The 27836-nt window shown below is 37.8% G+C and overlaps 5 protein-coding genes across 15 annotated transcripts in view; 3 read left to right on the forward strand and 2 right to left on the reverse strand.

The window, feature by feature from the left end:
* Nucleotides 1-1866, forward strand: part of sphkap (SPHK1 interactor, AKAP domain containing) — a 37560-nt gene extending 35694 nt beyond the window's left edge. The window contains exon 12 of one of the 2 annotated variants that reach the window (XM_028465250.1): nucleotides 790-1866. In XM_028465250.1, the coding sequence (XP_028321051.1) occupies nucleotides 790-939 (150 nt within the window). In that variant the 3' untranslated portion in view covers nucleotides 940-1866. The remainder of the gene's footprint in view (nucleotides 1-789) is intronic. The other variant, XM_028465251.1, reaches the window with a different exon arrangement.
* Nucleotides 1867-2440: 574 nt separating this feature from the next.
* On the reverse strand, nucleotides 2441-13757 carry daw1 (dynein assembly factor with WDR repeat domains 1). Of its 3 annotated transcripts, none has more exons than XM_028464942.1 (14): nucleotides 13533-13757; nucleotides 13253-13360; nucleotides 12894-12966; nucleotides 11959-12103; nucleotides 10594-10652; nucleotides 10365-10487; nucleotides 10154-10253; nucleotides 9519-9602; nucleotides 7545-7651; nucleotides 7323-7425; nucleotides 5667-5781; nucleotides 5385-5461; nucleotides 2848-3010; nucleotides 2441-2651 (listed from the first exon to the last, which is right to left on the reverse strand). In XM_028464942.1, the coding sequence occupies exons 2-14, from the start codon at nucleotides 13290-13292 to the stop codon at nucleotides 2617-2619; spliced, it is 1224 nt and encodes a 407-aa protein (XP_028320743.1). In that variant the 5' UTR covers nucleotides 13293-13360; nucleotides 13533-13757; the 3' UTR covers nucleotides 2441-2616. The 3 variants fall into 3 exon arrangements, with proteins under 3 accessions (XP_028320743.1, XP_028320742.1, XP_028320744.1); XM_028464941.1 differs by having other exon boundaries at nucleotides 9519-9626; XM_028464943.1 differs by lacking the exon at nucleotides 13533-13757 and having other exon boundaries at nucleotides 9519-9626; nucleotides 12890-12966; nucleotides 13253-13306.
* An 892-nt stretch (nucleotides 13758-14649) lies between these two features.
* slc19a3b (solute carrier family 19 member 3b) lies at nucleotides 14650-22472 on the forward strand. Its single transcript, XM_028464916.1, has 8 exons — nucleotides 14650-14942; nucleotides 15072-15251; nucleotides 15382-15547; nucleotides 17344-17659; nucleotides 17957-18108; nucleotides 21114-21306; nucleotides 22080-22221; nucleotides 22319-22472. Exons 1-8 carry the CDS (start codon nucleotides 14793-14795, stop codon nucleotides 22463-22465), a joined length of 1446 nt encoding a protein of 481 aa, XP_028320717.1. The 5' UTR covers nucleotides 14650-14792; the 3' UTR covers nucleotides 22466-22472.
* Nucleotides 22473-23196: 724 nt separating this feature from the next.
* On the forward strand, nucleotides 23197-26947 carry slc19a3a (solute carrier family 19 member 3a). Its single transcript, XM_028464224.1, has 7 exons — nucleotides 23197-23642; nucleotides 24231-24466; nucleotides 24554-25040; nucleotides 25957-26035; nucleotides 26145-26337; nucleotides 26420-26561; nucleotides 26639-26947. The coding sequence occupies exons 1-7, from the start codon at nucleotides 23496-23498 to the stop codon at nucleotides 26786-26788; spliced, it is 1434 nt and encodes a 477-aa protein (XP_028320025.1). The 5' UTR covers nucleotides 23197-23495; the 3' UTR covers nucleotides 26789-26947.
* agfg1a (ArfGAP with FG repeats 1a) overlaps nucleotides 26940-27836 on the reverse strand; it is a 32714-nt gene continuing 31817 nt past the window's right edge. For all 8 annotated transcript variants that reach the window (XM_028464218.1, XM_028464217.1, XM_028464215.1 and 5 more), the window contains one exon: nucleotides 26940-27641. In XM_028464218.1, the coding sequence (XP_028320019.1) occupies nucleotides 27582-27641 (60 nt within the window). In that variant the 3' untranslated portion in view covers nucleotides 26940-27581. The remainder of the gene's footprint in view (nucleotides 27642-27836) is intronic.

Consider the following 27836-nt stretch of genomic DNA (forward strand, 5'->3'; position numbering starts at 1 on the left):
TGTAGTTGCTAGCTCGTGTTTTGAAGTTGTCAGGTTTTAGTGAGATAAGGGAAGTGAGGTCATTCAGAAGTTTCACAAGCCAAGCTTTGTAGATGAATGACATAAAGTTAGTATTTCTTCTGGACTATAGAGAGGACCAACTCACTTTTTGATACAGTAAACAGTGATGTGTACAAAAACTGTCAGCTATGACGGACAAGGTCTTGGTTGTTGCAGAGTTGATGACCCAGTTTTCTGGCAAAAGATTGTCTCAATAATTATATTTTTGTTGAAAAAAACTTTTCATCATAGTTTTCGTAAACTATATATATTTTCTAAGTGACAATAACTAGACTATGACAAAAAAAGATGCAAGTGAACGAAAACTATAACAATATAAAACCAAACTATAATTTTGACACGCGACTCTTACGAACATAAGTTTTAACTAAATCCAATCAGAACTCATGTGATCATGTGGTTTTATGCATTGATCACATCAAATCTGTGTCTGTGCATATTTACAAACTTTAACACGATCCCATATCAGGTTGATGGTATATGAATCTTTAAAAAGTCTTATGCTGTATATTTTAGTAACAGATTTAGTCAACTAAAATCTTAATGTCATTTAGTTGACTAAAATAGCCCTGATGACCAAATTTGGACTGAAATTAAGTTGCATTTTAGTCAAAAGACTGAAACTAAATCAAAATGACCACTGGTTCCAATCCATATCGGTCGTATTCTACTGACAAATGTTCCAAATGTCCAAACACCAAATTGACGATTTTTTGTTGGTTTTCTCAGTTTCAGAGGGTGGTCCACCTACTTTCTCAGAAGGCGTGGCGGATTGCGGACTTGTTCAGGGCTGTGGTTCAATTCTGTAAGCTACGAGAGGAAGAAGAAGGCCAGTCCAACCAGCCCAGCCTGTTCGATTGGCTGTTGGACACATTTTAGGACCAGCCTTGTGTTATTGCAAATAATGAGAAAAAAAAAAAAAATACAAAACTTGGTCTTTCATTAATTACCATCAGTTTTCTCATTCTGTGTGCTCACTTCAAGTGTAACCTACTGCAAGATAAAAGCACAACAGAAAGTGTATACTTGAGAAATTCAAACCTGTCACTTTATCTGTAATAGTTGTGTCGTCTTAATCAGTCTGCAGCTATTATTCGACTTCTCTCCCTTTAACAATACCAGGCTTTCTGTTGGAAACCGTGCACACAAATCCAGTGGGCGGGGAAATACCAACAGAAATAAAGCAGCCTTTAAGAGATTACAGTCAGCAGGTTGTAACTGCTGAAGTATATATTCAACTATTGTTGTATAGATTTACAGACCACTACTCAAATTGTGTGGTAATCTGTTTCACGTTAGCACGTTTAAAGCAAAGTATATGTAGAATACAGTAAAAATCAGCTTGACCTCTCCACACACCATGCAGATTTTTGTATTAAGAATATTTTGTAAAGAAGGCTTACACAGGCCCAAACATGCTTTGTCTCTTTCTGTCCATTTTCTTAATGTAATCATTAACATTTTTGTTGTGTTCACCTGCTATCATCTTAACTCTGTTGTGTCTGTAAAGTCCAAATCAAAGTACGTGTGTTATCTTGTTCCCGTTACTTGAGATTCAATATTTTGTATAGCCGTGTTGTATATACTGTAGATTTGGGAACTGCTGCACCTTGGAATAGTGGACCGCTTTCTTTGGCTTTTATTACTATTGTTCTGAATAACGGTTTTGGGTTTGTAGTGATGGATTTATATGTGGAGTTGGTCTGTTTATTTCTTGAATAAGTGGCAATGTTAAGACATCATTTAATGAAAGCTAAAAGGGAAGAAAAGCACACAATTCAGCTGTAGACACAGTCAGTACACCTGAATGTATTTATTTATTATTTATTTGACATCAATAAATTTATGTGATGTGAAAAACAATCAGTGCTTTGATTTATTTTTCTCTTTTTTGGCTGCCTTTTCAACATGGACTCTTGGAGTCATGATAATACAGCCCCACAGGAGTTATACTGACTCTGAGGTGTTAAACTGAGGGTTATACTGACTCTGGGGGGATATACCAACTCTGAGGGGTTTTACTGACTCCAAGAGGTTATACTGACTCTGAGATATTATAATGACTCTGAGGGGTTATACTGACTTTGAGGGGTTTCAGTGATGCTGAGGGGTTATACTGACTCTGAGGGGAAATCCAGTCCGTCTAGTTTAATTCATATTTTTTTGTATTTCTAATATAATAATATATAAACGGTTTCTGAGAAAAGCTGTCCCCTTTAACTTGGATGGACGGAGCTCAAACCTATATCCCCCTTCACACTTTGTGGCAGGGGATAATAATAATAATAATAATAATAAAGTTGTGAGAAGTTAACTTTACTGGTATTTAAAGGGTTTACCTTAATTGCCACCTGCAATTATTGGAGAATGATCCCTTACTACTTCCCTAAAGGACAAATTCAGAAAAAAACAAGGTATAAAAGATGACACAGCATCAGACTTTTTTAAATAAAGGTTTCCAACATAATTCATGAAGACATTATCTGCAGATCTATGATCTATGTCACAAAATTAACAGTTCCAGTGCTTCGCCAGCTTGTGGTAGAAATAGAAGCGTCAGTACCAGATACGGCAGGTGTTATCCTTGCTCCCTGCAGGGGAGAAAAGACACAAACAGGTGGTTGCACAGACGGACACAGCTGGTTGGCTTTAATCTAAAATAGGCAATTATGCATTGGTGGCAGCTGGACAAAAAGACTTAGTCCACTGCTCAGAGGTGCTACACGTTAACTGTGAGGGTTTGACACAGAGGCAGCGTTGTTGGTGGCGCGAGGCCTGCTTTCATACCTGTAATAATGGTGTCGCCCTCGTAGTTAAAGACACAGGAGAAAATCTCGTCCGTGTGTCCCTCCAGGACTCGCAGACACGCTCCAGACTTGGCGTCCCACAGTCGAGCGGTCTTATCCGAGCTGGCGGTCAGGACTCTGGTGCCCTGTGGGCTGAAGCAGATCTACCAAAAGATGAAAAAGTGTTAGCCTTACATGGAGGTGGCTGTGAAGGACAGGAGTGCTGAGTCTGGGTTTATCTAAGAGTCCAAATGAATAACAAAGGGAGAAAACTTCTACCCTTGTCAGCAGAATCACACAGAGGTCAGCCAAGTTAAAACACTTTAACTGAGATGAATTAAAGCACCCCCAGTGAACCTGAGTGCAGAAATAAACGGGTATAGAGAATGGATGGATGAATGGAGTCACAGCACCAGAGGCACTACTTATAGAGGACAGCAGGGCATTAGAAAAAATAATGTCTAAAGGTGATGAAGTAAAAATCCAGGTTTAATGAGCTCTGATGCTTTAAAAATACCAGTGGGGATGGAAAGGATGAAAGAAAGTAAAATAAGGGCAGAAAGATAAATTAAACTCTCCTTATGTGTGCCCGTGCATGTGTATTATGGAAATTGTATCCATGCAAAAATACTCATGTCATGTTTGATCATAGCACTGAAAATCATCGTCATTAATGTACTATTTTTTTCTTCTATAGTTTTTTTTTTTTTTGAAAGATCCGAGATGTTAACATGGTGTGGTATTAATAAGCATTATTCTGAAATAGAGAGAAGTTTCTGAAGAAATTGTGCTATAACCTCTGGTTCAGCCTATCTCTTACAGACACTCTGACATGTACAACAAACAATTACAGAGGGAAATGGGACGTCACATGAACCTAACAAACAGGAGATATCTATATTAATTTCTATTGCAGAAGAATGTAACGTCATGGCAGAACAGCAGATTTGTATGGTTGAGCTGTTTTTTATTTGAACAAATGGGGAATCCCAAGTACAGTGTGTGTTTGTGTTTGAGCAATATTAATACAAACTTGGTACAAAATTCACGCTAACCAAAGCTGACAGTTTCGCTATAACCATTGATGACAACTCCTCCATCTCTCCCTCTCAACAGGTTAATAGTCTGGGTGTCATCAGTACTTTATCATTCACTTCTCATATCAATAACATCACACGGTCTGCATCATTTCCGCTCATCCCTCACACTGCTGCCATACTTGTTCACAGTCTGGTCACCTACCATCTTGATTATTATAATTCCCTCCTGTTCGGTCTCCTCAATAAAACTCTTCATAAACTTCATCTGGTCCAGAACTCAGCAGCCAGGATCATCACCAGGACCCCAATTACTCACCATATCATGCCCGTCCTCCAGCAGCACCACTAGTTATCCATCACACATCGCATACATGACAAAATACTTCTACTCGCTTTTAAGGCAATCCACAATCTGGCTCACCCATACCTCTCCAACCTCATCCACATTGCTACGCCCTCTCGCTCACGCAGATCATCCTCTTCCATCCACCTCAGTGTCCCCCCTGCACGCCTCATCATCATGGGGAGCAGAGCTTTCAGTCACTCTGCTCCCCATCTCTTAACTCACTCCCTCCTGACCTCCGATACGCAGATTCACTCATTTTTTAACCTGTTTTCTACTGTTTTTAACTTGTTTTCTACTGTTTTTAAACCTGTTTTTAATTTGTTTTTTTTTACTGTTTTTCAACTTGTTTTCTACTGTTTTTAACCTGTTTTCTACTGTTTTTAACTTGTTTTCTACTGTTTTTAACTTGTTTTCTACTGTTTTTAAGAGTTTTGTACTGTTTTTAACTTGTTTTTAATTTGTTTTTTACTGTTTTTAACCTGCTTTCTACTGTTTTTTTAACTTCTTATCTACTGTTTTTAACCTGTTTTCTACTGTTTTTAACAGTTTTCTACTGTTTTAACTTGTTTTCTACTGTTTTTAACCTGTTTTCTACTGTTTTTAACCTGTTTTCTACTGTTTTTAAACCTGTTTAAACCTGTTTTCTACACAACCCTTCCTACTGGATAAATTCAATGCTTTGCTCTAAATACTCGCTACATGCTAAATTTTCTTCAAAACGCTAAAAGAAATTTTAATGCTAATTAAGTCAAAGAGTGACAAAAATGAATTTGGCATAATGCTCAAGTTTTTAACCAGATCAATAATGTTGCACAGCTGTAACTACTATACATCAACTTCAGTCATTGATCAGGGATAACAATTAAAAAAAAAAAAAAAAAAAGAAAAAAAAAAACATTTAATAATGGTTTAAAACTAATTCTTCCTCACGTATGTGCTACATGCTGTGGTATTTCACTAAACGTTTACATTGGATTCACATATATTGGAGAAAAATATTTAAAGGGATGAATTCCTCCAACAGTAGTATGTGTGAAAATCCCAAATAACACACAAAATATTTTATTGAACAAAGCCAAATATTAAATGTTAATAAAGTAGGCTACACTTTTGGCTTTTTGTGGTGACATAAAATAACATGAATTGTCTTACCTTAGAGATCTCTCCATCATGGCCCACAAGCGTAACCAGACACTGATGTGTGGCCACACTGAACACTTTTGCTGTGCCTAACATAAACACACAGCAGCACAACTTTAGAGTACAGTCCTTTTTTCTCAGATAAGATTGGATCTGTTCAAATTAACTGCAAATGTTTTTCTTAAAAAAAGTCTATTTCTTTGAATCATCATAAAAGAGTATCAGCAAACAAAGTAAAACATTGTTGTTGCTTTGCCTCTAATGTTCCATTACTGGTAAAGGAGTTTATCTTACCATCAGCTGAGGCTGTTGCAATGAGCTGACCACTTAGATCAAAACACACATCCAGCACATCTTCTTTGTGTCCAACCAGTGTGACCACACACTTTCCACTAGCTGCATCCCACAACTACAAAACACAAGCACGAAGGCCAAGAAGAAACGTTGTCAAACATGAATGTATAAATAGATCGTGGGCGACCGTGGCTCAGGTGCTGGAGGGTCGTCTTCTGATCGAGAGGTTGGGGGTTCGAAGTGTCCTTGGGCAAGACACTGAACCCTAAGTTGCTCCCAATGGTCGACTAGCGCCTTGCATGGCAGTCCTGTCCCATTGGTGTGTGAATGTGAGAGTGATTGGATGAATGAGCTGATCTGTAAAGCGCTTTGGGACTGCATCAGTGTGGTTATAAGGCGCTATATAAATCTAGTCCGTTTACCGTTTAGATCAGCGGTTCTCAACCTTGAGGTCAGGACAAAAATTTTGCCAATTTTTGCTTATTTTTTTTATAATTTTTCTGATACTACACCAAACTTGCCATATTTTAACCTATTTTCATCACTTTTTCTTGCCATATTTTTTCTCATTTTAATGCATTTTTGCTACATTATTCCCATTTCTGCCACTTCTTCATCAAATTTCAATGCCTTTTCTGCACATTTTTTCCACTTTCAAGACATTTTCGGCACTTATAAACCCTTTTCACCACTTTTCCCATATAATGTCACATATGTTGACCCATTATTGTCACTTTTAACCTCTTTTTCCCATATTTCATGCTTATTTTTGCAAATTTAACCACATTCACGGTTTTTCATGCCCATTATTTGCCAGTTTAAACTAATTGTTCCAATATTGACACGTTTTCTGTCTAATTTTGGCCAACTTTTAACCAATTTCTGTGGTATCTAAAATCCCATTTTACCACCTTTTCCACCATGTTTTGTCACTTTTAACCCATTTTATTTCTGATTAAAACAAGGATTTACATCTTTAAGAAGACTATACACTATGGCACAAATAATAATAAACTTCCTGTATAACAGTGGATATTAATCAGATTAATAAATAAATGTGGTTTTCACAGATTCATAGAACAATGAACCATCAGTTTGCTGACTTTATGGATGAGCCCCAAAAAGCTCTCCCCTTTATCCCCCCTTATAGATGGCCCTGTCTCCACATGACTGTTCTTGTCTGTGTTAAACCACCTTCAGGTACAGTGGGGGTCCCCAGTCTCTGGCACCTTTATTTTGGCAGTCGCGGGCTGAAAAGTTTGGGGACCACTCATCGAGATTACTCCACCTGCCATTGTATACCTAATAAAACCTAATCCCATTGGGGTATCTTTACTTAAACACTGGAAGAACTCAATTAGATGAATAATTCTAATGATCATGATTGATTTGTGTTGGTGTGAAGAAAGAGTGAGAATTTAATTATTTCTACCGAAAATGATTGACATCTGAGAGACGGCAGATATGAAGCAACAAATAAAGAAGAATAAGAAAGAACAATAAAAAAGCAAATTTTTACCAGCAACATCTATAAATGCAATGTAACTATCCAGACTGGGGATACGCTTTTCGTGAAAATGACTGACTGACTGACTGACTGACTGACTGACTGACTGACTGACTGAATGAATGAATCTTGTCTTGAAAATACCTTACCTTCCCACTTTTGTCTATAGATCCTGTAAGTATGAGGGAGCTATCCCAGTTGAACTGAACATTGCATATTTCTCCCATGTGACCAATGAGAGTGTGGACAAGTCTGTGGTAAAAAGAAGAAAAACAGTTCTTCATTAATTGTAGATTTTCTAGCTATCATAAATAGAATGTATGCACACGTTCTAGATAGCTTCCACATAAAAAACCATAAGGATATCTGACCTTCCTGTCGCTACGTCCCATATTGCTACGGTGTGGTCGAAGGAACCAGTGACGAGTTGATCACCGACAGTGTTGAAGCACAAAGACAGAACCTCTGCTGTGTGACCCTGGAAGGGATTCAAAAGAAAGCATTATCACCCACTAGCTCCATTTTCCTTCTTAGATTGGATCTTTCTCAGCCCCTCTTTTTATTGTTTTTTTTTTTTATATAATACTTCATTGAATACAGGGTCCTAGAGGGTCTGCTGGTCCCTATCCCAGCTCTCATTAGGGACAAAACAGGGCATAGCTTAGTCTGGACAATAGGCAGACAATCCCATTCACACATTTTGTCTCTTCTGCAGACAATTTGGGGGAAAAAAACTGCAACACAATGAAGTGAGCACATCGAATCTGAAAACAGGATTACCTCCATCCTATAAAAGAGCTACTGGTACATTGTTGTCACTCGTCTCATCACTTGTGGATTTGCCAGAGGGCTGAGGTTTTAAAAGTGAGGGTGTTCTAAAGGTAAAGCTACCATTTAGTTTATTAAATTAATTGACTAAAACCATGATAAAGCTGTTATTAAGTCAGTGTTACTCATCATGTGGCTTTTTGTTTTATTTTAATTAGGATTCCCCCAGAAAACCTTAAAAGAAGGAAACTTTTTAACCCCTTTTCTTTGATCATTTTGCAACTTCCTTAGTCCCATTTTTGCCCCTTTTCCAAATAATGTGACACCTTTTTGTTGTGTTTTTTCAGATTTTATCTCCTTTTACCAATAAATATCCCTTGTTCCTCATTTTTGTTCATTGTTGCAAGTTCTATTTCACACTATTATCCAATTTTTGCCTGTTTTTCTTCCACATTTTTGCCCTTTTGAACTATTGTTCACCACATTTTGCTCATTTAAGCTAGCTTTAGCCAATACATACCACTTGTTTCCTATTTTTTACTGCTTTTGGACCATTTTAGCCACTTTTCACTCTTTTCTTATCAGATTTTTGCCACTTTTGGACCATTTTTTGCCACCTGTAACTCATCTTTTGTGTCACTTTACTTACACTTTACTCATCAGTGTTAACTCTTTGTTTACGTTCTCAGAACGGCGGCTTCGTCAAATGGCTCGCCGTGATTGGCTTGATCGCCATTTAATCAATCTAACTGGACCAATACATTTTCAACAATTAATCCCTCTGCATAAAGCAAGGGGGATACATTCTTGTTTTTACAAAACTGCGGGTGTCGCATCCCCCACGGGTGAGACGTGCCTGCCAGAGAGATCATTTCATGTCATTTCAACACATTTTCAGGATATAGCACGCACTTTTTTTTTTTTTACCAGTTGTTTTGTGATTATTCAATAAGCACACTGTACATTATTAGTTTAAACGGATTAATACTTTTTATAGCCAAGTAAGTGAGGGTGTATGTGTTGATTTTTTGGGTCCTTATTTAAATTCCATATTCAGCTTCCAATATCTCAGGATCGACACCACATAGGAAACTGAAATTTGGTATAGTACGGTAATACAGCTCCACCTACTCTATTAGAATGTACACAAAGATCTGAGGTAAATCTTATCTGGTGGACATGCTAGCTCCTCAAAATTGGTAAAAGGTTTGTCGGGGTTTCAGGTTCGAACATGTTTGGGCCTTCAGTAAACAACTTTGCATATGCCTCAGCTCTCTGTAATTTGATCAGCTTTGAGCTATGTACATAGACTGTTCAAATCACTAATGATTAATTAGTCAGATAGATGGATTGGTTCTTGGGTGACCGATCAAATTTTTTTAGAACGAAGTGTGTGGAGCATTTGTGGAATGGCATGGAATGACCCAGAGGCTAAAGAAGATAGCCAATAAACAGCAGTTAGACTGATTAATATATGCACACTGTATTAGCTGTGGAAACCAACATGGATTCAATCACAGAGATACAGAATTGCAGCACAGACCGTAAGTCAGTGAACAGGCAAAAAGACGACTCACGCTCAGTGTGACCACTTCTCTCCCACTCTCCACATCCCACAGCTTGGCAGTGGAATCCATGCTGCCTGTGGCCACCAGTGTGCTCTGGGGGTTGAACGCCAGGCACACCTACACATATCATTGAATGTTATGTTTCATCTTTTTCTTAAACAGTTGTATTAATGATGCTTAAAGCTGAGTTCTGGAGTTTCTGAGAGGACGTCTCGATGTTCCGCCCTCAACAGCTCCATTTCCTCCCACTGCCTCTGCCAATCTACCAGAAGCTACACCTCTACTTTTCTGCACGTGGAACAAAACAAGGTTACATTGGGTCGCATTGATATAGGACTCTGACTTGTTTCCGTGCAGTTCCACATTCACTTTGATTGACAGTCTCAAACACAAAAAGTCAAAGCCTATTGGCTGGGCGCACTAAGGGATCATTTCCATTTGTATAGGGGTCTATAGAACGAAGGAGAGACTTATACATTAATGTATATGAATGACCACTGGCAGGAGACCATAGTAAAAGACTACTTAGGTTTTTTTTTTTCGCATTTCAAAAGAATCATACATAAACATAGATTTCTCAGAAACTCCAGATATGAGCTTTAAGGCTATAAATATAAATCAGCTAAAACGATGATCAAACATACTATTTCTGCCATGTGCCCACGAAAAGTATGGAAACATCGGCCAGTATCTGCACACCAAAGTTTGCAGGTCTTATCAAAAGAGCCCGTGGCTATCTTGTCTCTGTGTTTAATGGAGAGGAAAATGTGAGTTAATAATCCATTTTAAGATCAAATGCTTACTTTACTCCATTCACTTTAATGCTGCTGAATTTTTGTGGAAACAGCTCATTACCCATATGGGTTGTTGAAAGCAATTGCATACACCACATTTTTGTGACCCTCCAGCACACGCAGCTCAGTGCCAGAAGCTGTGTCCCAAATTCGGCAAGTTCTGTCATAACTCCCGGTAATAAACCTGTAGGGTTTATGGAGGAGGTTGGAAAAAAAAACATCATAATGAAACCAAAGCATTGTCTTTAGTTTGGAACATTACACAACAAGTAAAAGTCAGCAAAACTCACCGTGACCCAGATTTATCAAAAGCAACATTGGTCAGTGGTAGGATGTGTGCTTTAAGCTCCTGTAAAGCAGAGGAGAAGAAACGTAATTACACAATTATAGACTAGAGCATATTTATATCTCACTGCTGCTCTGAACCACACTGATTATCTACGTACTAGAATTATTTCAGGGAGAACATTTTTTGTAAAACATAAAAAGCTTACCCCAAAAAAAGCTAATATATAGGCTTAAAATTAGTACCTCAATATTCAACCTTTCAATATTTGTGATGACACAGTGTGCTTGTTCTCTCATAAGTATATGCACAAATGTCATCATGGCTTATATATGACATGTTAGAGCAGACATAATAGGCAACTGACGGCCGGCCCTCGGTTTAATTTAGTGCTGGCCTTTACAAGTAAACGCACAATACTCCAAAAAAAAAAAAAAACACAAAATGACAGAAACATACACAAGATGAGAGGAAAACACACTAATTGACACCAAAAAAAAACACACAGGCGACAAGAAAAACACAAAACATTAGAGGAAAATATACTAAATGACACCAAAAACATTGACAAAAACACACAGAATGAGATAAACAAAGAAAACAACACCAAAAAACACACAAAATATGAGAACAATTTTCTAAATGATACCAAAATCACACAAAATTACAACAAAAACATACATAATGAAATTAAAAAAATTGACTGAATCACACTAAAATACTCACAAAACGACAGCAAAAACACAAAATGAGAGGAAAATATACTAAATGATATCTAGAACACAGAAACAACAACAGAAATACACAAGATGAGAGGAAAATATACTAAATGACACCAAAAACAAAAAATAAAATAGAGAAATACACATTAAATGGCAGTAAGAACACAGAAAACAACACAAATATACAGAAATGTTCAGATCTGTCATTATTCTAAATGCTGACATGAATGTTGATCATGTTTTTTCTTGTATCAAATCATCACAATGGTCTTTTTTATTTCATAATGTCATTTGTGGAAATAGATATTTAAGAATAATAAAATGTATTTCATAATAATATTACCTTATTGAACAATTTAATGGCCATATTATATATTTGTCTGTTATTTATCAAAATGGTATTTATTTCAAAATGTTGTTTTTATTTATTTAATCATGACTCTTTTGGGCTTCCATACATCCGACCTCATTCTTTTATTCTCTTAAGCGTTGGTATCCAATCTTAAAGTGACAAACATGTATCACTCACACTACACAAACACTGCATACTCACACGCAATATAGAGAATCATCTATTTAAACATATAAAATACCAATATAGTTGCACTTATAAGTTCACTTGTTTGTGACAGTGTGACGTGTCTAACCTTACAGAAGCAGAATCTGTGGTGGACCTCCTGGCCTTGTTTCTGCTGCAGTCGGAGGATCAGCTGTTTGACCTGTTCAGCACGAGCCTCCGTGATCAGAGGCTCTGAGTGCATGATGTCCACCACCAATTCATCTGGGTTTGTCCTAGAACGCAAGGGGAGGCAACTGGATCTCAACTCCAAAATATAAAATTGTCACAAAAAAAATACTTTAAAAACAACTTCATTTATTTTTCAATAGATTACTTATTTATTTGCTAAGAGAATATAGTATAAATGTACTTCAAATCTACAGATAAACGCGTTGTCTTTAAACCAGTAGTTCACTAACTTTTTTGGATAGTCACCCCATTTCGATATCACCATTTTCTGACGTCCACCAAATTATTTTTTATTTTTTCGAGAATTAGTTTTTAATCACATTTGCTACAGTGTTACAAATACAGAATTAATGACAAATTGTGCCAGCTAAGTTTTTTAATTTTTTTTACTGCATTTTATTTCAACCAGATTCATATTTAATATAGAATACAGTTGTTTAAGATTGTGTGTTGTTTTAAAAATGTGTTAAATGTGTGTTAAAAATAATAATAATTACACAATAAGAAATTAATTTGATAATGAAAAAAAGATTTTAATCAGTATTTTAAAAAAAAAAACAATTACTAGACATTTCTGGCGACCCCAAATGGGATCATGACCCCAAGGTTGAAAAACTGAGCTATAAACTCTAAAATATAGTTAAGTACAAAATAACTAATCTTAGGAATGTATAACAAGTTCAGTTATAAGATCACAAATGTGGTGTGATTTTAACGCAGGGCTCCTAATAGAAGAAGGGTATTTTTTTTATTGTTATCATACACAATGTATAACGAAATTAATAAGAAATGTATAAAATCAGAAGGTTGTCCCTGCAGGAAAAACTCACTCACTCTGGAGTTAAATCCAAAAGATCAATAGATTTGGTTCTCAGATGACCTCCTTTTTCATATTCCAGGATTATACCTAAAAGGAAACAAAATGCAACAAACAAATGAAACTGTAAATCTAAACCGAGCCTTTAGTAACTGGTTTATTACATTGATAATGGATCTATTAAAAATATTAAATATTTATATTTATCAGGGACTCAGCTGCCCAACTCTTGGACTTCACTGCTGAACTTTAGCAGTTTTTTTTTTTTCTTTTATAATGAATAATTCTCATTTTCACTAGAGTATAATTAGCTGTAGATATAAAATAGCTCTTTCTAACAACAGTGTTTACAGTTTAGTTCAGTGTAAATTGTTACCTGGTGGATAATATCTGATGAGAAAGCGCTTGAGTCTCATGTTGAGGTGCTGGGGATCCCGGGTTGGTGAAGATCAACAAACCGTCGCTATGGTAACAGAGCGCCTTCCTGTTCACGCATGCGCAGTAAACACCACAGGAAATAATTTCTCCGTTTATTTATCTCATTAAACTCTAAACTATATTACAGGCAGTTGCTTGAATTAGTATTTAAAGTTGTAATAATCTCATAAAGACATATTTTTATGGGACTATCACATTTACAAGATATAATCACATACCTTTCTGTTTTTTTTATCTCCACCTGTGTCATTTTCCTGCTGCTGCAGCACCTTTTCCCTCGTAAAAGCTAATATTTTACACCAAAAACAGATAGTTAGACCGGTTTCTGCGCCTCTAGAAAAGACACAAGTTGTCTTAAAGTAAACACAGTTGCAAACGAAGGAGGAATATATTATAAAAACGGCTGCAGCGGCTCCATTTGCATGTTTCACATCTTTTTTCAAACTTTCCAGCCAATCAAACTTGTCTCTTATTAAGTTGATTGACAGCACTCTCGACCAATCAAGCATCAGTAAGTAGTAGCGCTGTAAAAACCTAAAGCCGATGTAAACAGTAATGCACAGAAAAATGGAGCGACGAGGAGACAAAACATTTATCGACCAGAACAAAAACAGCAGTAGCCTTATTTTAGCCTTATTTTACTAGAAAATGGGAATCTTCTACTTTTGTTTGGTGCAAGAAAATTTATAATGTATTTTTTTTTTTTTTTTTTTTTTGAAATTTTAAGAATTCTTCAAGTAGGTGTTTAAATTAAAGGCACTTCTTTTCTCTACTGCGTTTGACAAATACTTTTAATCATATTATTGTTTATTTCATGTTTTTAATTCAGATTTTAAATGTTTTTTTTTTTTTTTACTGCTGATTTTAAATGTTTAACTGCTGATTTTAAATGATCTAATTGATTTTTAAATTGTCAAATATTTTCTGTTGCACTTTTTATTCATGTAAAGTACATTTAATTGCCTTGTGTATGAAATACACTATACATATACATTTGCCTTGCCTTTGCAGCAGGTAAAGTTGGTTGATGTTTTCTTTTTCTTTTTCTAAATAACTTTCAACGATAACATATTTTGAAAGGCTCATGAACCATGTGACTTCATGAACCCAGCAGTTTTTCATTATCTCCAGTGTCTGACTTTATTTATATTGATAAGTATTTTTACTTATGTAAAGTAACGTCAAACTTTAACATTCCCTTAAACAAAAAAAAAAACAAAAACAAAAATCATCTTTTTTGTTTCATCATATTTCACCAAGTCTCATGTTTATTAAGTGGTCAAAGTCTCGTCCTCATAATCTATTACCAAGTCACGTGCAGACCATAAAGATTGTGTGTGCAGCTACTGAGAGTTGTGTTGAGCTTTAAGATAGATCCAAACATCACAGAGATAACCCTGCTGTTCAGAGAAGAAACAAAGCTGCTCAGGTAGCTTCTTCAGAAGACATCTTGGAAATTTAGCCCAAAGTTGTTGCTGATGAGCTGCTGGACAAAAATGACAATCCCAGGATGGGTGTATCCCACCATAGTCCTGTCACTTTATGGATTTTTTGCCAATTGCAGAGTGGCAGAACCCTTCCTGACTCCATACATGATTGGACCACACAAGAACATCTCAGAACAGGTGGTGAGTACTTCACATGTGGGAATCTTGCCTGGAATTGGGGTATTTACCTGAAATAATCTGTTATTTAAAGCTGCCTGACAATGATATGTGTAAAGTAAAGATACTTGTGTTATTGTTTCTCTTCTACAGTTGACCAACTACCTGTTTCCTATCTGGACGTATTCCTACTTGGCTTTCCTCTTCCCCGTCTTCCTTCTGACTGACTTCCTACGGTATAAACCCATTATTATAATCCAGGGGCTTTTCCTCGTCACTAACTACATCCTCCTGTGCTTTGCCCCTGGACTCGCAGCGATGACTTTCCTCCAGGTCAGGGAAAAAAATCAGCATTTCATATTTAAGAAGCTGTTCCTTATTGTTGGGTATTACAGATGTTCTCAGTGTGTAGCCTACTGATAGATGTTACAAAATCTTAAACTGCTTCAATGTTGCACCACAGGTCAACTACGCTGTGGTGACTTCCACAGAGGTGGCCTACTTCTCTTACATCTACAGTGTGATCCCAGTGGAGCACTACCAGAGAGCCACTGGTTACCTCCGCAGTGCCATGTTGGCTGGATACACGTTTGGGGCCAGCCTCGGTCAAATGCTCATCTCACTGGCAGGTAGAAAAGGTTTTTTTTTTTTTCTCTACAAAACAATTAAATGATGACATTTACAATTATTGGAATCCTTTTGAATATGAAAACCCTTCAAATCATAGTTTAAAACAGTGGTTCCCAAACTGGGGGAAGCACCCCACAAGGTAAATCATAAAACAGCATAATTTAATCTTCTTGTCCACTTCAATCTCAGGCAGAATATTAGCTTGATTCCTCTTTTTCCAAAATAGTTTAAATTCACTTGAAATAAACAAATGCCCGATATCTGCGACTAATTATTTTGGATTCCGGTGTGTCTTCAACAATTCTTGAAATTTGTTGATTATACTTTCAAAGTTGTTGTTTTTGGTCGAGAGGCATGATGTCACGATAGCGGGGCACAAGAGGGGGCGCTACAACGGCCTTGCCGAACCTATTTCTTTTCACTCAAAGAACATCATTATTGCCGTTCTTAAATATGATTTTACATTTAATGTGAGTTTTTAAGAAGAATAGTCAACATATTTACCTTTTTTCAACAAAGAGTCGTTTTTTTAACCCACTGTTGTAGTCAGTACATTGTTCATTTTTCAAAGAGGGATGCTACAAAAATATTTTGGCAACTACTGGTTTAAAACACGAAATGAAACAATGTTCTAGAGCAGTGGTTCCCAAACTTTTCACAGTCCCGTACCCCTTCAGACCTTTAACCAGAAGCCATGTACCCCATACTTCTGCAAAATTAAAAAAACATAATAATGTAATGCAGCGTTTTTCAACCTTGGGGTCGTGACCCTATGTGGGGTTGCCTGGAATTCAAATGAGGTCCCCTGAAACGTCTAGTAATTTATAATAATAATAAAAATAATAATAAAAAGTACTGATTAAAAACCTATTTTTAAAATGTTTTACACCCCACACAAAACTTTCACTTTCTTAAATATAAATCTAGTTCAAATAAAATGCATATTGTTACTTTGTGCACTAGTCCTGGCAACAACAACATCATCAAAAGCTAATTCTAGAAAGAAAGAAAAAAGTCTCTGAATATTTGTGATATTAAAATGGGGTCGAGTCACGACCCAAAAGAAGTTGCGAACCACTGATGTGATGTCACATACAATGTAACCCTACAGTAAAATGTGTCTGAATTTTACTTTTGAGGAATAATGTATTATAATAAAAAAAATAAAACACAATAATCTGTAAGGATGTAAATGCATGGAGGCTCCTGACTGCTGGTATATTTATTTTCTAATTTCTAATTTTTTTTTTAAAATTTGTGTACCCCCTATGAGAATTTTCATACCCCAGAGGGTATCTGTACCCCACTTTGGGAAACTTGCCCGGCCTGCAGGAAGATTTTGTTCAAAGAAAATATTATAAATAAAAAAAACATCACTCTTTGTAAATCAACATCTACATTGTAGATATTTCACTCCCTCCAAATTCCCTAATTTAAAAAAAAACACCAAAGTACGATGGCGCTTGCATTACTATATTATTTGCAGTAATATTGAATCACAGTATTTTTTCTAAAACATTCTTGCAAATTATTCCATATAACTCTGTGCAGATTTTGAAAACCTTAGGTGAATACTCAATCAATTTTGAACAATTGCATTACATTCAGGATATTGTAAGTGACTTTCAATATTTTTTACACATAAAAGTGTAAACTGGTTCACAAAAACATGAATTTTTCTGGTCTGGCCCACTTCAGATAAAAATGTGGCCCCTTCGCTAAGATGAGTTTAACACCCGTGTTCTAGAGATTGATAAGCATCAGCCTCTTATGGATGTTCATCTCTTATCAACAGGGTTGGATTACTTCTACATCAATGCCATCACTCTGGGGATTGTCAGTGTAGCTTTCCTCATTTCCTTGACATTGCCCATGCCCAAAAGAAGCATGTTCTTTAAAGTGAAAGATGACGCTGCTGTGGACTGGCAGTCCCAGCAGGAGGAGGGGCAGCTGGGAGAAAACCAGTGTGAGAAGCCAGTGGTGGATAAGAGTGGAACTGGCTCAGAAACAGAAGAGATGGAGCATCGCTCGACTGGCTGGTGCAGCAGAGAAAATGTGGCCACTGCTGGACGTCTGCTTTGGCAGAGCTTTAGAGAATCTTACTCTTCCAGGCAATTAGTTTCCTTTATTTCATACAGTTCACACACACATTGCTCTAAATCAGTAGTGGTCATTTACTTCATTGCACCTGAGTGTAATGAGTTGCTAGTTAACAGGCCTACAGCAGGACTGATTGACATTTATTACATTCAGGTGTGATGGAGAAGGGACACATCACAAACTTCCTTTGATTTTTTTTTTTTTTTTTTTTTTAAACTTCCTTTGATTTACCTGAACGTATCCTCCGTAGATGTAGCCCATTACTACAGTCAGCATTTTAATGTCTTGTAATGATTCTACTTCTGCAGGCGTTTGATATACTGGTCCCTGTGGTGGGCTTTGGCCACAGCTGGTTATGTGCAGGTATTTAACTACATTCAGCTAATGTGGGATCATATAGAATCATCTGCTACATCATCCATCTACAACGGAGGAGTAGAGGCTGCGTGCTCGCTCGTAGGTAAGATTTCCTCTGGATATTTCAGGAAAGGTTAAAAGCTGATTGTAGCGCTGTGTCTAAGTTTCATTTATTCCTTTTCTCTGCCTGTGTCAGCATACATTGTCAAAGGTTAACTCTACATGTTAGGCGTGTGTATCACCTACCATCTGGTGATACGATTCATATCCCGATACATACTGTAGGTCACGATACGGTACGATATATCCCGATATTGAAGTATAAGGTGATTATTGCGATTTTTTTTTAAAAATATATATATGACAACTAACATACAACTAATCTGTACATTTTGTACACCTTCATGAGTACATTATGTATGAAATATATTTTATTGGCATATTTTACACTCAAAACATTGGCTTTAACATGTCGTGTGCCAACAACTTAAAATAAAAAAAATAACACATTCTGCCTGTGGCTTTTAAACTTTGACTTTAGTGCAACTTAACTGAGCTATACGCCTAGAACAGGGGTCTGCAACCTGTGGCTGTGGAGCCTAATGTGGCTCTTTGACTCTTATGCAATGGCTCCCTATAGCTTTAAAAAAAACTATTGAAATAAATAGTTATTTTTCTACAGAGGCTATTAATGATTAATGACAAATAATATCAAGATATAACAATTTGTTAATCTAAAAATAAATCACGCTGTGCAATGACTCAGCACCTTCCTACTTCACCTCCTGCAACATCTACAGATCATCAACTTTCCTGCACCTGTGGCTAACATTAAGGTTGAAATCCCTAGTAAGATAATTAAACCAACACAAACACTATTCTGGAAAAAAATAGAGATTTTAATTGTGTGGGAACAGATTAATTTAACCACCAATGTGCCTGTTAAATATGCATGCTCTATGTGTTGACCACATGATCATGCGTTATCAAATTCAAGTTACTTTTTGTAGCCTTTCAAATACATTAACTAAAATAAATGTTCTTTTAATAACATTGTGTTCATGTAAACTGATGCATAAGAATTTGAAGAATTTCTTGATGTCAATTTATATTAAACTGTTTTTAAGTTGCAATTTACATGATCAATATAAATCAAATTAAATCAAACATTTTTCCATATAATTTTAATTGTATAGAATTTAATTCACTATATTGTCTTCATTGAGAAGGTATTTTTTTCGGTTGAGGCTAAATGGCTCCTTGTAGAGTAAAGGTTGCAGACCCCTGGTCTAGAACAACAAATAAAAAAGTGAGTAATATCGACGTAATATCGCGTTATATTGCAGAATCAATTTTTGTACACCTATCCTAAAATATAAGGGATACTGGAGCTTGGTTCGGCGGGTGTGACGGCTCGTAGTGGGCGTTTGAAAATGGCCCTTATTTTCAAATCCAAAACTTGACAGGTATGGTTCTGAGTGATGTACTATCATCCCCAAAGCCTCCCATATCGTAGATGCATCCCTTTAGCACTGTAACACTCAATGAGGCTTGTGACTCTTGCATTGGTGACATCTCCTGCCAAGTGTGTGTGACTAGATTAAACCCCCACACTCTGTTAGAGAAGACAAACAATCTTAAAACACCACCCACGATGTAGAGGTATCTACCAAGGGAGACAGTGCTGTAGAAGCCTAGGCGAGTCATGTGATCCTTCAGACTGTGATGAGTGTGAACTGTGATCCAGCTGTTAGTGCTGTAGTCAAAGGCCTCTATGGTCTCAGAAAATTATCTAACCATAAGTAAGATGGCGTTTGGCAACCAACGGCAAAACAAGGTGTTGTTGATCCCAGGCTCAGAGCAGAGTAACGAAGGTTCAAACACGACGTGAAGGGTATTAAAGACCAAGGGGCGGGACTCAGGGTTTGTGAAGTAATTTTTTGTCCATCAGCCCCAGACGTACCTTTGGTAACAGAGTAGCAATGGCTCCCTGTCGTTCCTCCGACATGTGGTTTATCAATTTTAAAACACTTTGATACTCTGTGCTCTCATGGGTCACAGTAAAGTCATCCTGACCCAGGATATCAGCTAGCTCCTGCATCGCAAGCTGCAAAAAATCTTCACAGAGTGAAACATTTTCAAAATGTATTAGTTTTGATGACAATAAATAATTAATTTTACTCCTGGAAGAGGTGGGGGTCACCCGTCTTCTCCGACCCCCGACGAAGATGAGCGACAACTGCAGTGAGGCGGACAGCTTCTCTGGTAGCAGGGAGAAGAGCGCGGCGATGGCTGCTGCTCCTCCAGCCTATAGTCCAACCCATAGATTGTAGCCACGGCGTGAGCCCAGCCCTGAGAGCCAATCCTTATCCCGAAGTTATGAATCTGACTTGCCGACTGAAGAATCCACGTTTAACTCAACTATCACAGCGATTAGTGCTCCATTAACCCAACACAAAACTACCATATTGTGCTCTTTTGGCTGTAAACATAGGCTAACTCCTGTCAGAAAATGTCCGTATGTTGTGATGTCACGTGGGAACTACATATATCTGAGCCTGTGGTCACGTGACTGCCGTAAAGTGAAACGTTCTCCAGGCATTCTCCAGGTCACATGACCTGGCCAAAGACGGTCCGTCTCTCCAAACTTACACAGTCGGTATTTTAAGAGGGAAGCCCCGCTAGGAGCATTGATACTGTCAAGTGCTGTATATTGTTCTGAGGAATCATTTAAAATAACTCATATGGGTCAACTCTTTAGGTCAAAAAGTCAGCGGTGTGCCTTTAAATACCCATTACTTGGTATTTTAAAAAATGCCTTATAAGGGGGTGCCAAAAGAAAATCTCACCTAGGGCGCCACAGAGGCTAGGGCCGGCACTGGGACATGGTTTATTGATTTTAAATGGGGGGGACATTACCTTATTCCTCCTGGCTCGTGGTCAGCCTGGTTCAGCATGAGTGAAAGAAGAGAAAGTGTTATAGGTAATGAATAGAGTTTAAAAAAAGAGAAAAATGAATTGATCCTCCTCATTGCTGCTTTAATGGAGGCCAGTAGAAACAAAATGGTGTTCCAGTGTCGAGTCTCTTTCTCTCTCTCTGTGGTCCAGGAGCTGCTGCAGCCTTCTCTGTGGGCTTCATCAAGGTGACCTGGGCTGTGTGGGGCGAACTGGCCTTAGGACTGTTCTCAGCTGTAGGAGCAGGTGCTGTGTTCATGATGGCCCTCACCACCAACATATGGACATGCTATGCTGGTTACGTCTTGTTCAAATCCTGCTACATGTTTCTTATCACAATTACAACGTAGGTAGCTGAGAATACCCAACAATACTGTATCTACCTAAAAACTGTGTTCTTTTATGCACTATACAAGCAAGAAATAAACCAAAACAAACACATTTTCATCGCAGAGGTGTTAGATATAAGGCTTATGTCTCTAAAACCCTAAAATCGTCAGTTTTTTGTCAAGGTGATTTGTCAAAATGTGTGAGTTGGAGAAAGATAAGATATTCTATTACTTATCTTATTTGGGCATTTTTGATTTTGGGCTGTTATGGAATATGTTTGTCATTAAAGAACTATTTGAGTAGATTTATTAATATTATTATTTTGGTTTGATAATAAGGAAGATTGACATCCATTTTCTTATTAATTATTAAATATTCTAAACAATACAAGAATGGACCAAAATGGTGGTCAATTTTAAAAGTAACCATGAACACGTTGTCATTCAGATACTAATAGTGTATTTAGTGGAGGTTTTCTTTTCTTTTCCAAAACACGAAGCCTTTTAGATGAGAGGTGAGTCCTAATGAAAAACTATACAAAATGCTGTTACCATTTTGGCCTCATGGCAAGAGCACCCTGTGTTGGATTCCTGGAGTGAACAAGGGAACCTTTATTTGTGGGGTTTGCATGTTGTCCCAGCGCTTGTTTAGCTTTCCCAAACCATGAAAATATACATGGAAGTGCCAGTAGTCAAGGTGTAAATATAGTGGCTCTGTCTTTGGTTTTAATCATCTGGATTGATCCATCCTAACAGCTGCTTCTCCTGTGGTTTTAACCCCTATGTGTAGGTTTCAGATTGCCTCCAACCTCTCCATGGAGTGCTATGCTCTGACATTTGGAATCAACACCTTTGTGGCTCTCTCACTGCAAACCATCATCACAGTCATTGTTGTGGATGAGGCTGCATTGGGTCTGGACATTGTGACACAGGTAGGACTGCACATCATTACATGTGTGAGGTCTGTCTGACACCTGGTGGTCAATGTTATTAATGTTTGCATCTTATGTGATTTTCTCTTTTGTTCAGTTCGTTATATATGGCAGCTATTATGGAGTCATCTCACTGCTATTTCTAATCCGAGGAACCTACACGGCTTTTAGGAACTACAGCCATGCTCAGCACACAGTGGAACAGGAAGAGAAGTCGGGGGAGGGTATATCTGAGCGTTTTTGATGATTGTGACCCCCTTTTTTTTGTTGTAAATAAAATACTATGTATCTACATACTGTCCACAGCTTGTTCATCAAACAGCTACAGCTGCTTCAGAACGCTGCAGCTTAGGTCTTAACCAGAACAAAGAGGTCAGAACACATGAATCAAGTTTTAAAGTCTTTACACTGACTCCCAGTCAGCATTAGAATAGACTTTAAAGTTCTGCTGCTGGTGAATGGGTTTGGTCCAGAATACATCAGTGAGATATTAATCAGGTATGAACCCAGCAGGTCTCGATGGCCACAGGTCATATAGCGGAGCCCCGAGTTTTACAGCAAACATGGTGACGATGCTTTTAGTTGTTATGCTGCAAAGAAGTGGAATAAACTGCAGCAGAGCTGAAGTCAGCATCCAATGTAAATATTTTTAAATCCAAGAAAAGGCAATCTTTTTCTCTACTGTGTATGACAGAGAGATTTTAAACCTTTTCATTGTTTATTTTTAAACTCTGTTTAATGCTATGTATGTTAAGGTTTCATTTACTCAGGCAACTGTTCCTTAGGGAATCCACTTTGATCTCCTGACAATTTGACGTGTTTTGAATGACAACTGCCAGTCTTTGTCAGAGGCGTCTGCTGATCGCTTTGATGTTTCCTTTGACGTTAACTTGACTTCCAAGTAGTAATTCCAGCAAGATTATTTTTGTCTTTTTGATTAAGGTTTGATTTATTCAGACAACTGATCCTTAAGAAATCCACTTTGATCTCCTGACAACTGTCAGTCTTTGTTTATCGTTATGCTTTTATTGTTTGTTTTCTGTTGCACTTTCTAATCATGTAAAATACATTGAATTGCATTGTGTATGAAATGCGTACAAAATTCCAGGTGTGTGGTGTTGTGTGTATCTGAGCTTGACGGTCACTGAGATTGTGTTGCCCTTTGATCGGGTTGTTGATTGACAAACAAGGCAATAATCTAAAGCAGACAGGAAAACGGCAGCTCTTCATCCAGCCCTACTGCACGTTTAAAGCTGGGACAGGTGTATAGGAACATGGAGGCAGTGAGGAGGTGGAGGTCCAGCTGGGGTTATCCAACCACTGTGCTCTGCTTCTATGGATTCTTCAGTTCAATCAAACCACTGGAGCCTTTTCTCATCCCATACCTGACTGGAGTAGACAAAAATCTGACAACTGAGGAGGTATGAATTCAATGGAAGCAAAGAATGTATGTTGATGTCAAACATGTCAGTTCATTTGTAGTCCTTTCTTAAATAAAATATTTAGCGGAGATTGTATTTATTTTATTGGGCAACACTTGACTTGAAGTTTTATACATAAAGGCTGACATTATACTGTCATTAACGTGACACCTGTCATTAGCATGAATAAGGTGTCATGAAGGCTGTCATTATGAGTCGTTCGTTACCCTAGCCTCTAACCCTTAGTTATCCTAACACTATAATTCCAAACCCAAACCAACCCCACCAGACCCCTACACCTAACCAATGAAATGCCAACATAGCTCTAAAGGTGTCATAATTTAGCAAATGACACTTAATGACACCTTATTCATGCCAATGTCAGCGTAATGTCAAACTTAAGTACAAAACTTCAAGTGTTACCATATAATGCATCAAACAAACATGTCAGTATTTGTACTGACATCTTTATCTGGGATTATATTTATTCAAATGTAGTGCTAATCAGATGGTGACCATAAATGTTGTACTTTGCCATGAAAGCTTCGCTACCTCCCATCTTGATTACCTTTATTATTTTCCTGTCAGGTGAACAGTCAGATCTTCCCAGTTTGGACGTACTCCTACCTGTGCGTGCTGGTTCCCGTGTTCCTGCTCACTGATTGGCTGCGTTACAAGCCTGTGGTGGTTCTGCAGTGTGTGGTGCTCTTCACTACTACATCACTGATCAGATGGACATCCAGTGTTGCAACCATGCAGGTAATGCAGTTCTTCTACGGGGTGGTGACAGCCAGTGAGGTGGCCTACTTCTCCTACATCTACAGGTTAGAGATCATAGTTACTGTCATTAATTCCACTTGTTGAATTGGGTTTTTCTGGTATTTGATGTGGTTGTGTGTTGCTTGTTCCAGTGTGGTGGAGCTGAAGAGATACAAGAGAGCCACCTCTTACAGCCGCAGTGTTCAGCTCCTGGGCTACACAGTGGGCTCGGTCCTGGGTCAGCTGCTTGTCAGCTTTAACCTCATGTCCTACAACAACATCCTCGTCTTAACACTTGTTCTCATTGCTGTTGCTCTTCTTGCTTCCCTGCTGCTGCCAATGCCACAGCAGAGCATGTTCTTCCACCAAAAACAGAGAGTTCAAGCTGAACAGGCCTTTGATCCACAGAAAGACTCAAAGATATCTACAAAACTAAGAAATAATGAGGAGAAATTTCCTTCAGGAAATGTGCAGAATCAGCAGACTGAAGAACTTGTTCATCCAAAGACCTGCAGCAAAGTCTTCCTCCAGCTGTGGAGAGACTTCCAAGAGTGCTACTCTTCCAGGCAGATGGTTTACTGGTCAGTGTGGTGGACACTGGCCACATGTGGCTATAACCAGACTGCAAACTATGTGCAGGTTAGTGTGCGGCTAAAACAAAGAGCAATCATTCAAAGCTAGAGCACTGAGTTTGAAACGCCAATCATTGCTATTCTGAATTCTAGTTGTTGCAAAGTGCTAAAAAAAAAGATCTAAAAAAAGGTAGCTTTTTTTGTCTCCTAAATTGGTCAGATCTGCTAGTTCACGTGTCAAACTCAAATTCTGCCCTTTAAAGCTCCCAATTTGGCCTGCAGGACGATGTAAAAATGACAGCAAAAACATGACGCAGTGTTAATCACCAACTAATTCAGTTGTAGATATTTCAGTACCTCATAATACACAAATTCAATGAAACTGCATATTTTTTTTTCATTGGCTCAAGTCTACATCACATGATGGCAGTCATTTTTAATCTCAAATTGTTGTAAGTACTCAATTTTTTCAAAATCCTAGTTTATCTTAAATTATTCCCCAAGATTCCAACAAATTAGATTAAAAAATGGGCACAAATTCAAGGAAATTCAAGTGAAGATTCAGCGAGGACTGATATCACTTATTGCTTGAATATCGTCGTTGCCTTCGATACTTTTAATACTATTATATGAGGAAGTGCAAACTAGGGCACATGAATGATAAAATTGCAAAAAAAAATGTTTTACTGCAAATAATGTATGGCCCACTTGAGATTAAACTGGTTTGTATTTGGTCCCTGAACTAAAATGAGTACGACACCCCTGCGTTAGTTCATCCATGGTCAACAATCATCAACGCAATCAGTGGATGCCTCTGAGGAAGACTGACGGTCGGCAGTCGAATCATGTCAGGAGATTAAAGTACATTTTGTGAAAAAAGTTGCCTGAATAAATGAAACCTTAACATATCCCCCTGTTCTTTAGACACAGATTATTCTCCTGTGTGCTTGGAGGCTAAATAAATCCTGCTCATTAACACACAGGTGCTATGGGAACACGTCCAGCCGTCTCAGAACTTCACTATTTACAACGGAGGTGTGGAGGCCATGTCCAACCTAATGAGTAAGCTACAATAAATGTATTCAATACATTGCAACAAAGTGATTACTTTAGCTTAAATAAAGCCATTCTCAGCCCAGTCTAACCACTGTGACATTGAGGTGTGTCTTAGGTGCAGCGACAGCGTACGGGATTGGTTTCACTGAGGTGAGATGGGAGCAGTGGGGGGAGCTGGCTCTGGGGGGATTCTCTGGACTCGGGGCAGCTGCACTCTTCCTAATGACCTTCATTGACAACATCTGGGTCTGCTACTGCGGCTACATTGTTTTTAAGTGTGTGTACATGATGCTGATAACAATAGCCATGTAAGAGCATTGTGTTATTATTAAAGCTAGTTATTTACTAGACGTATTAGCATTCACAAGTTTTCCCATCCGTGTATTCCAGGTATCAGCTTGCAGCTGATTTGTCACTGGAAAGATACGCTCTGGTGTTTGGAACCAACAACTTTGGAGCCCTGGCTCTTCAGACCATCATCACTTCTATAGTGGTCGACAGTGGAGGACTGGGACTTCCCATTATTCCTCAGGTAAAGCCATGAACTGAAGACGGTCGGTATATGTCGTCTTTTGGTCGATAAACATTCCAACATTCCATTTTTTGCAGTTCACCATTTATGCCAGCTACTTCTCAGCAATAGCGATTGTTTTTCTGCTCCGGGGACTGTTTAGCACCTGGAGAGTGCATCAAGACAGAAAGGAGACAACTTCTAAGGACCACAATGTAAAAACAGTTTGTGAAGAACACAGATTTTGAACATGTGGAATGTTTACCATTAAATTATCACTCCTAATCCATAGTTTCACACACTCAGACAAATAAATGCTTTGTTGCTGTTTTTTACCTTAAAATTTCATTTTAATATATATTGTATATATTTACACATTAAATTAAAATCCTCTTATTCCTAGTAAATGGTTTTCAGTTCATCACTTTTTGAATGCAGCCTGGGCTTCAGTGAGCAGGACTGGGCCTGGCAGAGAAGTTACCCGTCCCCGATGTGCAGCATTCACTAAATGTTACATCTCAACAACTGAAAAAAAAAACATATGTTTTCCTATTTGTGAGGAACGATTACTTAAAACGATCCTTCGCAAATAAACAGTTTGTAACAAATACAGAACCGGGCAGAACACGTTAGCTTTCCAAGAAACAAATTTGTCTTTGCAAAATTCTGTGGGCTTGATACAAATACTGATATGCACAAAGCTAATAGTCTAAACGAACAACTCGTGTACACGTTGCAGCAGGATGAATGAGATATACTGCTTGAAATAACTTCATATTTCAGCCAGTCTGGTAATAAATGGTGACTCAGTCGAGGCAAGGCCAGTTCACAGGTTAAATAGAGTCCTCAGTACACGACGTTACTTTTATAGCCACAAACAGGGTCGGCTGACTGTCCAACATCTCAATCAATTCATGACAAAACTGCCATAGAAAATACAAATTCTTACAAACGTGATTTTAAAGCTACTTGTGAAACAAAACAGTGCAATAGGTGCAAGCGCGCCAGTCGTTGACCCTGTAGTGCAACTGAGAAGCGTTGCTATAGGAAAGGATTGGTTGATGAGCCACTGGCTGGATACTGAGCAGTCGGACCAGATCCCTGGAAACACACAGAACAGTCACTTTTATAACGCTTTATTCGTAAAGTCTGCATAGTTAGTGCGCTACATTTCTTATTTCATTCATCGTCACTGTACTTTCTGGGCAAAAGTTAAATAGAAAAACTCAATCATCTCAATAGTTTGTATTGACAAATAATAATAAAACAATAGTAATTAAAATAAAGCATTTTAGC

Source organism: Gouania willdenowi, chromosome 13 (genome assembly GCF_900634775.1).
Source record: "Gouania willdenowi chromosome 13, fGouWil2.1, whole genome shotgun sequence".
Lineage (NCBI taxonomy): Eukaryota > Metazoa > Chordata > Actinopteri > Blenniiformes > Gobiesocidae > Gouania > Gouania willdenowi.

Coding starts and splice junctions, on each gene's coding strand:
- daw1 (XM_028464941.1), bottom strand. CDS start 13,292: ATGAGACTCAAGCGCTTTCTCATCAGATATTATCCACCAG. Junction 5,462..5,666: donor TGCAACAGCCTCAGCTGATG/GTAAGATAAACT, acceptor TGTTTATGTTAG/GCACAGCAAAAGTGTTCAGT. Junction 2,652..2,847: donor GGGCGACACCATTATTACAG/GTATGAAAGCAG, acceptor TCTCCCCTGCAG/GGAGCAAGGATAACACCTGC.
- slc19a3b (XM_028464916.1), top strand. CDS start 14,793: ATGAGCTGCTGGACAAAAATGACAATCCCAGGATGGGTGTATCCCACC. Junction 14,943..15,071: donor AGAACATCTCAGAACAGGTG/GTGAGTACTTCA, acceptor TCTCTTCTACAG/TTGACCAACTACCTGTTTCC. Junction 22,222..22,318: donor GTCTGGACATTGTGACACAG/GTAGGACTGCAC, acceptor TCTTTTGTTCAG/TTCGTTATATATGGCAGCTA.
- slc19a3a (XM_028464224.1), top strand. CDS start 23,496: ATGGAGGCAGTGAGGAGGTGGAGGTCCAGCTGGGGTTATCCAACCACT. Junction 26,036..26,144: donor GGCCATGTCCAACCTAATGA/GTAAGCTACAAT, acceptor GGTGTGTCTTAG/GTGCAGCGACAGCGTACGGG. Junction 26,338..26,419: donor ATGCTGATAACAATAGCCAT/GTAAGAGCATTG, acceptor CGTGTATTCCAG/GTATCAGCTTGCAGCTGATT.